The 16,141-nt window shown below is 37.1% G+C and overlaps 1 protein-coding gene across 2 annotated transcripts; it reads left to right on the top strand.

Moving 5' to 3' along the window:
• Nucleotides 1-8,698: 8,698 nt before the first annotated feature.
• Nucleotides 8,699-16,141, top strand: LOC142619056 (YTH domain-containing protein ECT4). 2 transcript variants are annotated; one of them, XM_075792136.1, is made up of 10 exons: nt 8,699-8,898; nt 9,487-9,549; nt 9,969-10,030; nt 10,629-10,785; nt 11,973-12,037; nt 12,142-12,504; nt 12,868-13,383; nt 13,845-14,057; nt 14,814-14,984; nt 15,691-16,141. In XM_075792136.1, the coding sequence occupies exons 2-10, from the start codon at nt 9,522-9,524 to the stop codon at nt 15,865-15,867; spliced, it is 1,752 nt and encodes a 583-aa protein (XP_075648251.1). In that variant the 5' UTR covers nt 8,699-8,898; nt 9,487-9,521; the 3' UTR covers nt 15,868-16,141. The 2 variants fall into 2 exon arrangements, with proteins under 2 accessions (XP_075648251.1, XP_075648259.1); XM_075792144.1 differs by having other exon boundaries at nt 8,700-8,898; nt 10,629-10,707.

The raw sequence follows: 16,141 nt of genomic DNA, 5'->3' as shown, positions 1-16,141 counted from the left end.
AATATGACAAAACAAATAAAAAAAACGAAGGAAAAAACATAACATACCTTCTGGACGAAGGTTCCTTAATTCTCCAGTATAGGGCCAAATGCATCTCTACCAATCTCGATAGGATGCCCCGCCCAGAAACCAGAGACAAAGAAAAATTATGTCTTCCAGTTTATGTTAGACGAAGGCAAAGACTTAATCAATCTATAGTCATTGCCCCTAGCTGTAAACTGATAAAAGCCTAGAGATTGACTTATCTCGGAGGGTTTATAACAGTACAGGAACTCGTCACGATGATAGGACGGTTCCCATCAAATACCTCCCTCCATAAGACTTGCATAGAGACAATAAGTCTCCACGCGTTGGGGTTAAGTTGACACACTCCCAAACCCAGCCTAGTGAGTAATTCCCTAACAAAGCCTTTTAAAGGAAATCTAAGCCCCCCTAACAGGTAAGTTTCGTAGACACCTATCCCAAAACGGGGTTGACAACACCATTCCCCTCGGACGGCTAACCTAGGGTTCAGATCGTCTAGGATTTGGAACCAGCTCCTAAGAGCGTCTAAGCTCCTTTCGTCCGTCTTGGAAGGGATTTCAATGGCACAACTATATACTGTTTCTTCTTCATCCAAAGGGGAGGACGGCGGGATGCTTGTTGAGTTATCAGCCCCCGAGTCTATCCTCGTCCTAATATTCTCCTGAAAGGTCTCGACAGGAATTCCAGGAACACTAGAGGTGTATTCCTCTATTGTGTGACCACTACTACTACTGTCACCACTGGAGGTACTATAACTAGAAGAATCGTGATACTCATCTATGGCCTTGACTACACTGTCGCTAGACGAACAGGAAGCCATTGAAGACGTCCTAACACTTAGAAAGGAAAGCTTGAGAGTTAGAGTAAAGGGAGTACCTGGCTCTAGACGAGAGATACTAAGGACGCAGAGAATACTCCTAGACGAGGCGACGGACGAGAATGTCAAAACAGAAAATCTAAAAAAGTGAGAGGGGCATGAGAGGGAAACCACTATTTATAGGTGGAAAAGTCTCGGTAATCGCAATGACGAAACCAATGAGAAAGTAACACGTAGCATCTGTCTCGAGAAAGTAAGTCGACATAACCAACCCCTTATGAAATGGTGACACGTGGCACGCTTCTTAAAAAAAAAAAAAACTCGTCCTAAAGTTTGGTAATATGCTGCATGACCCCTGGACGAGGGGGCAACTGATAGGGATGAAGATACTTAGACCGTCCATAGTCATTACACCAGCAGTCGTCCAGAAGGTAGCGTCAAGACGAGTCTAACGGGCATGGTCATCCTTAGACGAAAACAAACCTACATCATTCATCCAAGGGAGGCGCACACACCTGTCCTGAAGGAATTGGTCCACATGAAGACCCTTGGACGAGACCGTTACACTTGGGAATTACTAAGTACATTTTACCACTCCGTGACTTACGCGTAACTTCCGGTGACCGTTTTATGAGAAGATATAACTCCTAAACGGTTGTAGGAGTTATCCATGAACTCCTGACCTCCTCAAATTTAGGAGAGGTTACAATTCCAATAACTGCTCCTAGAACACTATTTAAACACCCGTTCAGACCAATGAAAGGTACGTTTTTACGATTCCCAAAAAGTTGGAATTCCAAAAATACAGGGAGAAAACTAACTTTGCCATCGGAGGGTTCTTGGCCAGTGATCCCGATCACCTTTGATCGCTTTTCTTTGTCTTTCAGGCCATCAAGAAAGCAAGTAGTCCTTTCAAGTCCAAAGCATCCAGCCTACTGATTTTCTTTGCATCATCAATTACCATTTTAATACATAACGCCATAATTAAAGACAATACTCTTCAGGTGGGCTGGGAAAAAATTGCCAGAATTAAAAGGATGTAGTTTTGAATAAAAAGATGGCATTATTTTGCACTTAGCGACATTTAACAGACGCCCATGCTGGATCAGTTAGAGGAAGAAAACCCAGTGTCGCACTCTTCGGAGCTAGAGGGAAGATGAGTTTCCATGCTTTGCAAAGCTTTGCATTGAACCAACCCATTTTGTATGTGGGGCGAGCTTGGATTTTGTCTATGACCACTGAAGGAATTTCCACAATCCTCCCCTCCAAATTGATCGCCCACTTCTCTTCCTGGTTTGCTTCGGAATTGAAAGCCTCCATTGAAGTCCCCTTGGATTTTTGTAACACTGCTTGACCAATCAAAGGTGGAAGGAAGCTTCTCTGAGTGTGAAGCATAAGGAGCTGGAATTTTCACTTTGCTTGGAGCAGCACTGCCCGAAGAAAGGGGCGGAGCCTTGCCCCTTGCAATGTCTTTTTTGCCCTTTACTGAAGTGGGAACAGGCTTTGCCAAGACTAAGCCTTGATTAAATTGTGTGGAAGGCCTAATTTGAAGCTTTGTCTGTGTTATCTTAAAAGAGCCCAAGCCCGTTAACCCCGACACATTGTTACCCAATGTATTGGGCTCAGGTTCCACCCTGGTCCAGCTCACTTCGTGATTTCCTCTTCCCATTAGAGCTTTTTGATCCAACTAGAAACCTGTCACCTGTGTTTGTCTCCAACGGCTCTATCGTACTGGCATGTTTGAAAGTATGGTGCAATTCGAGTTTAAGGTTAATGTTACTTTTCTGGACAGCTTTAGGACCTTTCCTTCTTTGTGAAACCACCATCCAAGGCCCAAAAATAGCATCATGTGACTCAACCTCCTGCATCTCGGGAGACAGAGAGGCCTGGGCTTCCTTATCGATGAACTTTTTCGTGTTATCCACATTGGCCAGAGGAAAGGGTGATCTGATGGCATACTAGCAATTTTCCTTCTGGCGGCCAATGTGCCCACAAAGGAAACAAAGCTTGTGGAGTCCCTCATAAACTACATTCTAATGGCGCTTACCGATGCACACCGTCGTAACTAATGGCTTGCCGATATCAAAATGTACGCAAATACGAGGATATCTACCTCTGGCCTTCGTGGCGGTGTGAGTATCGATCTTAAGAACATTCCCTAAAGCTTGCCCAATTTGTCCTAGAACCCCCGCATCATAATATTCCATGGAAAGTTCGTTGATGAATGCCCAACTCTGAATCATCGTTTAGTCATGAATGTGATTGCTTAGAACTGTAGGGATGCATTGAAGGCTTCCTTTCTTAAGTATGCTACTGAATTGGCTAACAACCATAATCCGGCCATCATGATCATCATGGAGACTCGTATTGGCAGAAAGAGAGCTAAGGACATTACGGACAAGCTCCCTTTTGATGGAGCGATTCGTACAGACACAATAGGCTATGCTGGTGGCCTCTAGCTCCTATGGAACACTGAGAAGGTGCACGTTGCTCAACTTGCCAAGTCTAAACAAGAAATCCATGTGTTGGTAAAGGTAATCTCTTCCAACCTTGAATGTATACTTACTGCCATTTATGCTAGTCCTAGATTTCATGAAAGATGTATATTGTGGAATAATTTGAAAAATGTTGCTAACCTTCATGATAAGCCTTGGATAATTGCTGAAGTTTCAATGAAATGCTTGTCAATGGGGATAAATTTGGGGGGGTAGGGCTGTCAATGCCAATTGGTCTTTAATTTTCAAAGAGTATATTGATAGCTGTAATATGATAGACTTGGGGTTTTCGGGTCCCTGGTTTACTTGGTCTAATCGGAAAGATATTTCAGATCTGATTCAAGAAAGAATTGATCGAATGTTTGCCAATCCGAGCTGGTGTGCTCTACATCCTAATGCAAGGGTGAGTCATTTGGTTCATTATCACTCTAACCACTGCCACATTTAATTGGAGTCTGATCTGGGTAGTGGTGTCTACCTTCCTTGGCCCTTTAGGTTTCAAAGTTTTTGGCTTGAAGACTTGACTTTTCCTAAGGTTGTCTCAAATACTTGGGATCGATCCTCCTCCTTACAAGAAGCTTCAGAAAAATTTGCTAACAAGGCAACGGATTGGAATAAAAACCATTTTGGTAATATCTTCGCCAAAAAGAAACGAGTAATGGCTAGGTTGGGCAGAGTCCAAAAAGCTTTTACGACACACCTCTCTTCATCATTACTAGCCCTGGAAAATAAACTTCATAGAGAGTTAAGTGATATTCTAAGACAGGAAGAGGAGCTTTGGGTTTAGAAATCTCGGATTAATAGATTGGTTTATGGGGATAGAAATACATCCTTCTACCATGTGTCTGCCATTGTTCGAAGAAGGTGCAATCAAATTTCTTGTATCAAGAATGATGCTGAGGATTGGATTCATAATGAAAGGGAGATTGTGGAGTTCATTAGGCTGGGGTTTGACAGGATTTTCACTTCTAGTCTGGATAGTGCTCCCCTCACTCCTCCACAACCTTCTTAGTGGCAATCTGCCCTCATCGAGGAGGAGAAGAACTCCCTTAGCATATATGTTTCTAATGCTGAAATTAAAGATGGTATTTGGGCGATGAAACCAAGGAAATCTTCGGGTCTTGATGGATTACACGCTGGTTTTTTCAGAGATTTTGGTATGTAGTTGGCGAGTCGGTCAAAAAGGAAGTTAAGCTAGCTTTTGAGGAGAGGAAAATTCCTAACTACCTAAATAAGACTAACGGAAACTTTGGGAAACTATCATCCTATTAGCTTGTGTAATACGGTATACAAGCTTGTGACAAAAATTATTGTGTGCAGATTGAGGCCTTTCCTTGACAAGCTTATCTCTCCATTCCAATCAGCCTTTGTTCCGGGAAGGAAAGGGGTGGATAATGCTATTGTTGTGCAAGAACTCATACATACTATCAGCTCTAAGAAAGGCCGGGTGGGTAATATGGCAATCAAAGTAGACTTAGAGAAGGCGTATGACAAGATAGAGTGGAGTTTTATTCGGGAAGTTCTGATCAACTCGAATTTTCCTAATCATTTGGTGTCTCTTATTATGAGTTGCGTATCCTTGGTGTCCACCTCTTTTTTCTTTTCTTTTTTTAATGGTGGCAGTGCTAATCTTATTCTCCCGACCAAAGGCATTAGACAAGGGGATCTGCTATCCCCTTATCTTTTCATTATGTTTGGAAGTCCTTGGGCATCTTATTAAAGAAAAATGCAGTGAGAAAAGCTGGATTCCTGTTAAAAACTCCAAGAGTGGTTTAGCAATATCTCATTTGTTCTTCGCTGACGACTTAGTTCTTTTTGCCAAAGCAAATCACATAAATTGCTTTACCATAAGAGATGTGCTTGATAAGTTTTGCATCCGATCAAGTCAGACCATCAGTGACAGTAAATCCAAGGTTTTTTTCTCCCCTAATGTGGATATTGATACTAGGGAATCTTTGTGCGATATCTTGGGTTTTAAGTCAACACCTAACCTAGGCAAATATTTAGGATTCCCTATTAAGCATCAAGGCACTGGTAGTCAAGATTACAATTTTGTGCTGGATAGGATTAAGCAAAAACTGGCGGGGTGAAAGGCCAATCTTCTCTCAATGGCAGAAAGACTTGTTCTTATCCAAGCCTCAACTTCCACAGTCCCTACTTACACTATGCAGTGTGCAGCCTTGCTAGGAAAATTGCTTGAAAACATTGATAGAGTTAACTAGAACTTTTTATGGGGCTCCACAGAAACAACCAAAAAGACTCATTGGGTTGGATGGCATAAAGTCACCAAATCTAAGGAGGAGGGAGGCTTAGGTCTCCAATCTACTAAAGGGAAGAACTTAGCTCTCCTTGTTAAACTTAATTGGAGATTCCACACAGAAAAGGACTCTATTTGGACCAAAGTGCTCAAAGCAAGTATTGCTCGAATTGAAGGATAAATTCTAGGAATGCTGATAACCTTGCTTATTCTAGGGTGTGGAAGGCAATGAAAAAGGGCTCGGTGGTTTTTGAAAAAGGCATGAGATAGATTTTGAGAGGAAGTAGTAAGCTTAGTTTTTGGCATGACAATTGGACTACGAGTGGCCCTTTAAGATCAGCTATCCAAGGTCCGCTATTGGCGGAAGAAGAGAATTTGCTTGTAAAGGATGTTAATGGGCCTGGTAGGTGGGATTGGTCTAAATTGTCCCTCCTTCTCCTTGATTCTATTCTTATGGAATTGAAATCCATTCCTCATTCCACTTTGGTCTCAAGTATGGAAGATAGGCTGACTTGGAGTGGCACGAGCCATGGGGATTTTGACCTCAAATCAGCTTATGCACTATCAAGATTCTCCTACTCTTTTCTCGGGTTAGTGGGTCTGGAAAATGGAGACTTTGCCGCGCATTAAGTTCTTCATTTGGATGTGCTTTCATAATAGCATTGGAGTGGGAGTGTGTTTAGCTAGAAGGGGTTTAAGGGACTTGGAAATCTGTCAAATCTGCCAAAGGGAGCCAGAGACTATCCTGCATGGGTTGCGTGACTGTATGGTGGCAAGAAACACTTGGGCTCAGCTGGGAATTAAAGCTAATGACAATTTTTTTGAGGAAGATTTGCATCGGTGGCTTAGCAGAAATTGTAAGGACTTCTTGAGACGTATGGGAAATCATATTCCATGGAGAATAATTTTTGCCTTTGCTGTTTGGATGATATGGAATTAGAGGAATGGCATGGTTCTTAATAATTGCCCCTACAAAGCCAACCTCCACAAAGACATCCTCTTTAGTGCATCGGAGTTTCAATATTATGCTTTAAATCCTAAGAATGCTGGTGCGCGAAAGGTGATGCAAATCTGTTGGGAAAGGCTGCAGCGAGGATGGATCCGCCTCAACACTGATGGTGCTTCCAGTGGTAACCCAAGCATGGCTGGTTGTGGAGGTATTTTGAGGAATGAGCGTGGTGAGTGGATTAAGGGCTTCTCAAGAAACATAGGGAGAGTAACCAGCTTCACTGCAGAGCTTCAGGGCCTTAGAGATGGCCTTACTCTTTGGAAAGATCTTAACTTGTGTGCTGTTGAAATTCAGATTGATGCTAAAGGTGTGATTGAGCTTCTTGCTAACCCCCACTGCTCTAATAATGTTGTTATTCCCATTATTGATGATTGCAGGCGATTGCTAAGTCAAATCCCCCAAGTTAGGCTCGGCCATTGCTATCGCGAAGCCAATGGATGTGCAGATTTTCTTGCAAAGAAAAGGATTACTCAAGACAAAGATTTTATTGTTTATGTTGATCCTCCTATGGAATTACTTGAGCTTATACGCTCGGACTGCTCAAGATTGTATCATAACAGGCTTTGTCTTGATACTTTGTTTTCCCCTTAGTTTTGCTGCTTAATGAATTCCAGTTGATCAACAAAAAAAAGAAAAAAGAAAAAAAGAAGAAGACATTTAACAGACACCTTATCACAATGCACTTGAATTCAAATCATATATAATATTAGAGGTATAGATCCAAAATTTGAAATTTCAGAAAGCAAAATTAAAATTATCCTAAAATTTAGGGGTGAAAATTTCGATATAGTTTATATGTATATATAATTGAAATTTGCACTTTAATGGTTCAAAATAAATAAATAAATAAATAAATATGCACACATAAAATTTTGAGTAGTTTTGATCTTGTCTGAGCCACATACATACAACACCATGAATGATCATACTATTATTACCGTGTAGTCACTTGAACCCTTATCATTAATTGTTGCGATAGTTTACCTTATTGCACTCAATAATAATAATAATATGATAGTTAGAGAAATAAGAATTTGAGCCATAAACGTTTTAATTGAAAATATCAAGAGGTGCTAGTTGTATTACAAGAGTATTGATCAATTAGCAAATTATCAAGTGACTTATTAATTTTTAGAATAATCAACTTTATTAAGTTCTAGTGGTTCAATTTCAATCATTAACTTTTTTTTTGGTGGCTGAATGTCGAAGATGGATTGGAATCCTACCCATGGGCAATGGGTACAAATTTTTGAATTAATTGGTTCAAATTTTGTGTATATCAAAAACTAATTAATATCTTTTTTTTTTTTTTGGAGAAAGAACTAATTAATATCTTCATTAGATGATAAAGAGTAGTTATCTTCTTCAACTATAATATTATTACATAAAATAAAGTATAAAATAATTTAAAATAAAATCTATTATTTATTTTAATTTTATATTAATTAGTTTGTATACTACCCTATCCTATATAATAGAGTTGGGTCTTAAAAACTTTAGTTGCCCCAAGGGTCTATCTTTTTTCTATGATAAGTGATTTCGTCCTCTTTAATTGTTAAATTAGTTTTATATATCTTATTAGGATAGTTTAATGTAGCTAAAACTCTATTATCTAAGTTTAAAAAAAAAAACTAAAATTTTGATTTCAACTAAAATTATATTTTTCCTTTTAATTTTTTCGGATATTTTGATTTAAACAAAACTCAATTATTTAAGTTATAGAGATTTAAAATTGTAAAAAAATTTGAAGAAAGTTAATATAAAATTTAAGATTTATATTTTATTATTTTAATTACATATCATAATTTTGTATTTACCTATTGTTGTTGGAGTCAAGTGACTCTAATTCACTTAAAAAAATTTCAAAGTACTCACAATATTTATTTATTTATTTTATCCCAAAAAAAAAAAAAAAAAAGAAAAACAAAAAACCCCCAATTCCATTCCATTCCAACAACAACACATACAAGGCTGATAGGCCCTGCGTTTATTTTGGCCCGTTCTCATCGAACGGCCCACATCCTTTGTACTCAAAAGTAGGAAAAAATCCTAACCGTCCATTCCACCGTTTAAGGGTTTCTCTCTTTACTAACACAATTCTTCTTCTTCTTCGTCTTCGTCTTCACACACTCTCTCTCTCTCTCTCTCTCTCTCTCTATTTATTTATTTATATATAAAATATTTATTTTTTGGAAAACCGCTTTTCGCAACCGAAGCGGTTTTCCGATTCTTTCAGATCGGTCCTTGCCGATTCGATACGCGTTTTTTTTTTTTTTTTTCCAATTCTGTTTCTTAGGTTCGTTTCGGTTACACTCTCTCTCTCTCTCTCTCTCTATGTTTGTTTGTGTGTGTGTGAAGTCTACTGTGTGAAACACGTTTTTTTTAATAATAAATTTATATCAGAAGCTTAGGATACGTTTTTTTTTTTGGTTCGTGAATTGAAACGTTTCACTGTCTCTTTGCAAATTCGCTTCTTCTTTTTTTGTTTAAATTCTTTTGCTTTATGTATAGGTTTCGGGCAAAAAAAAAATGAGAATAGAGCTTAGAAAACATCTAAATTCGATGTATATATTTTTTTAATTTATAAAATATCTAAATTGACTATTATTATTTTTTAAATTTATTTTATTAAATTTTCCTGGTGAGAAAATTTTTAAAGGTTTTGTTTTTTTAAGAATGAAAAAGTATGAAACGCGCACGAGTCGCTGTCAGTGTCGATGTTTTTCTGTTTTTGTTTTTGTTTTTTTTTAAGGATTCCTTAGGGTTTAAGTATAAAAAAAAAAAGAAGAAGTAGTATTTCCTTTATTAGAAAATACAGGTTGACTTTATATATAAACTTAGACTAACCCTTTTCGTCTTTTTCTTATTCATTGTTGGACTGTAGGTGAGCTGTGATTTATTTTTACGAAGATTGAAACAATGGCTGGAGAGAAGATATTGGAGAAACGTATCCTCTATTTTTGAATCTGTTTTGTGCTTTTTGAAGTAGTATTTGTATGTGGGTTTGTGTTGTTTTATTGGAATATGTGGTGCAAATAGTTTTGAAGTTTATGTTTTTGTGAATTAAATCGATAAATATGATCTGGGTTTTGTTTGTTTTGCAATAGAATTTGCTTTATTATAACAATTATAGGTAGTTGGTGCTTAAAGATTGAATTTTTACATGTGTAGATTGTAAATTGCATCAAGTTTGTGAGTTCAGGGGTTACTTAGTGGGAATAGTGATTATTTTTAAAGTATGTAAGTAACCACTGTGTTGGATTTGAGTGTCTGAATGGCTTATATGGGTTTGATTCTTTGAATTGATAACATACTAGGGTCAATTTTAGTATAATGTTTTATGCTTTTCTTAACCATGAATTCCAGCTGAGCTTTTGGCTGCAGGAATGAAGCCAGAATCTGTTGCTGAATTGAGTGAGCAAGATGCGGTAAGTCAGAGTTAACAATTCTTTATTTCCCTTTTTGTTGTTTATGTTTGCTTCTAGTTCAATTTGTTGTTTTGGGGGTTGGATTTGAATGCCATTGGAGTTCAAAGCCTTAAATCATTGAGTTGGCAGCATGTTATATTGTTAGTCCAAGATGTTTCTTTGTACACTGAGATATGGAGTTTTCAGGTTGTAGTGTTTGTGTGTTTAATATTACAATTATTTTTCTGCTCCTCTCTCTCTAGCAGGAGGAATGATATTGCTGTGTATCACTGAAGCCAAAATTAGTGTTTGTTCATTGTATCAGTCATATTCTTGAGCTTATCCATCAATGTGTGTGTAATTTGGATGTTTTATAACGCAATGAGATCATGCATTCATACTTTTTTTTGTTTAGTAGTAGTACACTGCTTTAGACTTTCCTAGTCTGTGCATATGAGATGTTTTAATGCTGTAACCTATTTCTGGTTTTCTATTTGGCTGGGGTTAGGGTTCTGATTTTTATTCAAGGGGGGGGGGGGGTTTCTTGGTTCATTTAACATCACCTTTCTTTCTGTCACTCTTGAAATTCAATTGGACATTGTTTTAATGTTTCTTGCAGGCATCTGGGAAAGATGGGATTCCATCTGATTCTACCTCCTACGTCTCCTCTACTATGGATGCTACCTCTAGCACCAAAGGTGAGACTGATCACAAATCAGTTGGAGAGCATGGTGAATACCATCCACCTACTAGCTGTTACAATTATTATTTCCCAGGTTAGATGTTAAAATGGTTCTTTGTCCACAAACACTATTAATAGAACTAAAGTTGATTCAGCAGAAAATCATGACAATTGTTGAAAATTAAAAATCATTAGTAAATGGGAATCTGTAACTGAGGATCCTAGCCACTGCCATTTCTCGGCTTAATTAAAGAGTAGATCCTTTGATCGGTGACAGTAACGTTCTGTTTGTTGACCCTATTTTAGCATAGCTTATAGGATTTATTGCTGGACATGCATTGTTCCAAGAAGGGCTAATTGTAGTTGTGGTAATATAGCGATCCAGTGGAAAGGAATGCCTAGACCCTGATGTCTTTTAGTATGAATGGTTAAAACCAATTTTATGTAGTTAAGGCTTTGATGCCTTAAATTATCATCTTGTCATGATTTGGTGAAGTCAAGTTTCTGATGTCCTCCAACTTACCCAAAAAAAAAGTTCTCTGATGTCCTGTAAAGTTGAAAAATTGTAATGGTGTGTATCTTTCTATTCATGGGCAATTTGAAGGTGTGTTTAGCAAAGAAAACATTAGTGTCAAGTTTGTGATATGGACTGGTTAATCTGGTAGGAAAGTTATTCTAATGTTTGAACCCAACGTGGATTGTTAACAAGGATACTATATTATTGAATTTAAGGTTGGAGAGATAGGCTAGGTCCCAAAATGAAAATCTTGGCTGATGGGAATTGATCTTTGAGATAGGCTAGGTCCCAAAATGAAAATCTTGGCTGATGGGAATTGATCTTTGAATAGGTGTTGCTGTATTGGTGAAGTTGATAGTGTTGCAGTTGTGTTTATGGTGATGTAGTTAGTATGATTTGCTACGTGGCTTTGGTTGCCCCATGCTGAAGGAATGAACTGGTTATGCTGATTAGTTTCATCGAGTGATTTTCTTGATTAATTTGGCACTTGTGTGGTAATACCATATCTAGCTAGATACTTGACCTGAAAGCATCTGAAACCCTTAAACATACATGTGTAGAAAGAAAATTCTCTCTTTGTTCCTCATTCTTTGCTAAGGAAGTTTTATGTAAAAGCATGGAACTTTGCTTAATAGTTCCATTTTTTATTGTTCAGTTTGCAGTTGCATGTAGAGCCTTCGCTAAAAAAAAATGGCATTTTAGAATTAATCAGCTGTTTTACCCATTCTTATTGGGGAAATTTTGTTTATTTTGTCATTTTGCAGGATTTAATGGATCCTATAATCAGCTAGGTGATCATTATAATCTTCAAGCAGATGGTTCTCATACGGTATGTTCTGTTCCATGCTTTGTGGAAATTACTGATGAAATTGACCTGCAAATTTGGCATTACTAATTGAAATTGGTCTGTTCTGTCATTGGATGTTGCTCCAGGGTATGCAATCCGACAATGCTTCAATGGTCTATTATCTGCCTGGCTACCCATATACTTCAGGGACTCTTGTGGGTGCTGATGGGCAGTGCGCTGGTCAACAGCAATATTTGGCTTCCTCAGGATATCTTCAGCAACCTGTTCCCTATGGATCTGAAGCAATGCCTTGTTATTCATGGGATTCACCATATGTTGGGGATGCTCTAAATGGAAGCTCTGCTGGTTTTGCTAATGGAAAATCTGCCCCAGGTTCAACCACTTTTGCAAAGTCTAATAGCTCCTACTCAATGAGAACAAATGGCAATGTTGCTAGCAAATTTTCAAAGTCTATTCCTCATACACAACCTGTCAGAACATTTAACAAGGTACTTAATGTTTGAAGCAACCCTTGTTTGAAGAGCATAGTAATTTTGATATCATTATATTGTTTGAGCAAAGTGTTCCGTAAGAAGAGATAAGACTTAAGATCATAGTAATTGCATTACTGCACTATGTCTATCTAAAATTTGAGGTTATTGTTTTTTAAATTTGAATCTGCCTTTTCAGTTGCAGTTCAATAATTTTACTGTACTACTATCTGCCATGCCTGTTGTTTGTCATTATAGAATCTTTTAAATGTGTAGGGAGGAAATACTTTGTTTGAATTGATCTGTTAAGGTGTTAACGTTAATCATGGGCTCTCTTACCTGGTATAATTGTTTTGATTATGTGAATTTATAATGTTACAGGTGCCTCATTTAAGTTCTGACTTCTCAAAAGGCCTTTTGAAAGGTTACAACCCAATGGGGAAGTTGTCGTCGTTTACTTACCAAAAACAAGGTATGTTCCCTCAGAATGGTCAAGTGAATTACCGACCAAATGGGAGAGCATGGAATGTAAATGATAGAAGTAAGTTGAGAGACAAATACAACAGGAATGGAGAATTCGAAAACTCAACTGAATTAACTCGTGGACCTAGGGCATACAACAAGAGTGCTTCTTCAGACTCATCCGGTGAAATTGTGGATTTGGGGCTCGCAGTTCGTAGTGACGAATACAACCTTCACGATTTCCCAATTGAGTATGAAAATGCAAAATTCTACATCATCAAGTCCTACAGTGAAGATGATATTCACAAGAGTATTAAATATAATGTTTGGTCTAGTACTCCAAATGGAAATAAGAAGTTAGATGCAGCATTCCGTGATGTTGAAGCAAAAGCAACTGAGAAAAATTCCAAGTGTCCAATGTTCCTCTTCTTCTCGGTGAGTCAAAATTTAAATTTTTTTGCAAGAATTCTTGGTGATTTTTTTCATCAGTTAACTTACATGTTTTGTCATTCTCATAGGTTAAAATGCATGTTAAAGATGATCTTATTAAAATCCCCCCCCCCCCCCCTTTCTCCCCCTTTGTAAACTAGAGTGCATAAATAAGCTAGCTTTATTCTTTTGCGGTTTTGCTTGATTTTAATTTCTTTGGAGAATTATTTTCTAAATAGCTGGCTAGATCAATGTGGCAGCATGTTCAACTATCAATTTTATGGCCATGGTTAGGGAAAATCAGTTTGTGATCATTTATCTATGTATTTGTGTTACTGTTAGCAGACATCGCCTGTGGGAGTGGGCATCTGTGTAGTCTATTAATTATTATGCTGTACAGCATTGTCTAAAGTTATATAACCAAATATGTGGTGTATCCTTCTATAACAATCACTCCCATTTTCCAGGTTAATGGAAGTGGACAGTTTGTGGGCGTTGCTGAGATGATTGGACAGGTGGACTTCAATAAAGACATGGAATTTTGGCAACTTGACAAGTGGAATGGGTTCTTTCCAGTAAAATGGCATATAGTAAAAGATGTTCCTAACACTCAACTGCGGCACATTATCCTAGAAAACAATGAGAATAGGCCTGTAACTTTTACCCGGGACACTCAAGAGGTATCACTTCCTTTCTTTGTTGACAGCACTCCATTTTTACTTGCTAGTTTAGCAGTGAACCTGATCTACTGATCTATGATATGTATGTGTGTGTATATATATATATATATATATATATATATATATATATAATTGTTGTCTTTTAGTATTTTTACTATTTTATTTTGAAAAGTGGTGCTAAGTTGGTGTTGTGTGTTTAAAAAATAGAAATAAAAAACTGCTTCATCCCCCTAGAATGGAATTATTTGTCATTTCTTGATATGTAATGTTCTTTTGAGTGTCAGTTTACAGCAAAGAAAGTACAATGAATCTCCATTTTCCTTGCTCCATTTGTAAACTCAGACATTGATGTGAATCATTACTATTTAAATTTTGAAATAAACTGTATGTTGGTATTTTATGTTTTTTTAATCATTATTAAGATTATGCTTAATGCTGAGCTCAACTTAATTTAAACTAAGGCTGGTTAGATTTTTGCTTTTTCTGAAATCAAGGCTTAGTTTAGAGTTAAGTTGTTTTTATTAAAAAAAAAAAAAAAAGATTATTACATTTGTGGTTTTACCTAAAATGTAGAATATACCCAAGTGTCGGGTGGAGGTTCTGTTATCAAATGTCATTTCATAGTATCTTTATTATTTCAATCTTGAATTTTGGTTTCTATTTTTGTTTTTTTCCTAGTGACAATTAGGATCAAGAGAATTGTCCATATTTTCTGTTTGTTGGAATCATTTATTTTTTTATTATTATACTTTGCAGGTTGGGCTGAAGCAAGGTTTGGAAATGCTGAGTATTTTTAAAAGTTACACAGCAAAATCATCATTGGTAGATGATTTTAAATTTTATGAAAATAGAGAGAAGTCTCTTCTTTCCAAAAGCAACAAGCCTACAACTCCACCAATGGAAATGTACAGTAACGGTGATATTCCTGTAAGTTTCAATTCCTTCTTCTCTATTAATTTTAAAATTTCTATTCCTATGGAACGGAACTACCTTTTCTATTATACAAAATGTCTGTTCTAATTGATAGTTTCTATGATTATTTATAAGTAATTCATTTTTTTTCTCTGTAAAATACACCCAACATAGTTTCTTGAACTGGGACCTTTTGTTTTTTTTTTGAGAAATGGTGACTTTGTTTCTTGAACTGGGACCTTGATTTACTTGCCTTCAAAGCCACCATGTTGAAATCAACTAGCTGTAACCAGGCTTGATTTTCTCTGTATTTGGATACTTCTGTTTATTGCACATAGTTAGGTGGTATTGGCTTATGTGGAGATTAGTATTTTGCGCACTTAGTAATTTATTGCACGTTATTCATTATTGGCTACTGAATTAGAGGTAGTGACTTTGTTTAATATTTCTGCTTACCTCTTTCATGTCATTTCCTGGTGGATAGTAATTTTGTTTAGAATCCATTGTGAAGGCTAAATTTTTCACCGCAAGTTTATGTAGAATCATGTTATAGTTTGCAGATCCTCTTATTCATGTTACTATTACTAGCATTAATGACACCTTTGATGGTTCTTTTTCTTCTCTTTTCCTTTTCAATTCCTCCTTCTATTATCTAGTGTTTTGGCTACCTTTGAAATTCTGTTGCACCAATCTCAACCCCTTTTTTTTTTGTTTTTGGCAGGATAACACAGCAGGAGAAAGGAAAATTGAAGTGGAATTAGGGGCTGCCAAGAGAACTACAACTACCGATCCCAATACTCTTATCCATCTCACTAAAAATCTTTCCCTCAATGGTTCCCCTCTGAAGGGTAGTTCTGTAAAGAATCCCATAGGAAACTCCGCAACATCAGCATTTTAGAGTTTTTAGATTATTAGTTAGAGCCCCCCCCCCCCCCCCCTCCTCCCTCTCTCTCTCTCTCTCTCCATCTCTTTCGATGTCTTTATCCCTCCCCTTCTACATTTCAGTTTTTATTCTATTCCTAAGTTGGTTTGTGTGTTTATTTTCTTAGTTTATTGAGTCCTGGTTTGATGTTTCTGTTTCTGGTTTAGTTGGAGTTTGGTGTCAGATATTGATTTTACAGTTTTGTGCTTGATTCCAGTTTATCAGAGTTTAGCATTTCTATTTTTCAGTA

Source organism: Castanea sativa, chromosome 1 (assembly GCF_040712315.1).
Source record: "Castanea sativa cultivar Marrone di Chiusa Pesio chromosome 1, ASM4071231v1".
Classification (NCBI taxonomy): domain Eukaryota; kingdom Viridiplantae; phylum Streptophyta; class Magnoliopsida; order Fagales; family Fagaceae; genus Castanea; species Castanea sativa.
This window is presented reverse-complemented; position numbering and strand designations above follow the sequence as displayed.

Bases quoted from the DNA above. Each gene is read 5' to 3' on its own strand.
- LOC142619056 (XM_075792136.1), top strand. From the start codon at position 9,522: ATGGCTGGAGAGAAGATATTGGAGAAAC. The intron at 10,786-11,972 runs GTTAGATGTTAA...GTCATTTTGCAG, and splicing joins TTACAATTATTATTTCCCAG to GATTTAATGGATCCTATAAT. The intron at 14,058-14,813 runs GTATCACTTCCT...TATACTTTGCAG, and splicing joins TTACCCGGGACACTCAAGAG to GTTGGGCTGAAGCAAGGTTT.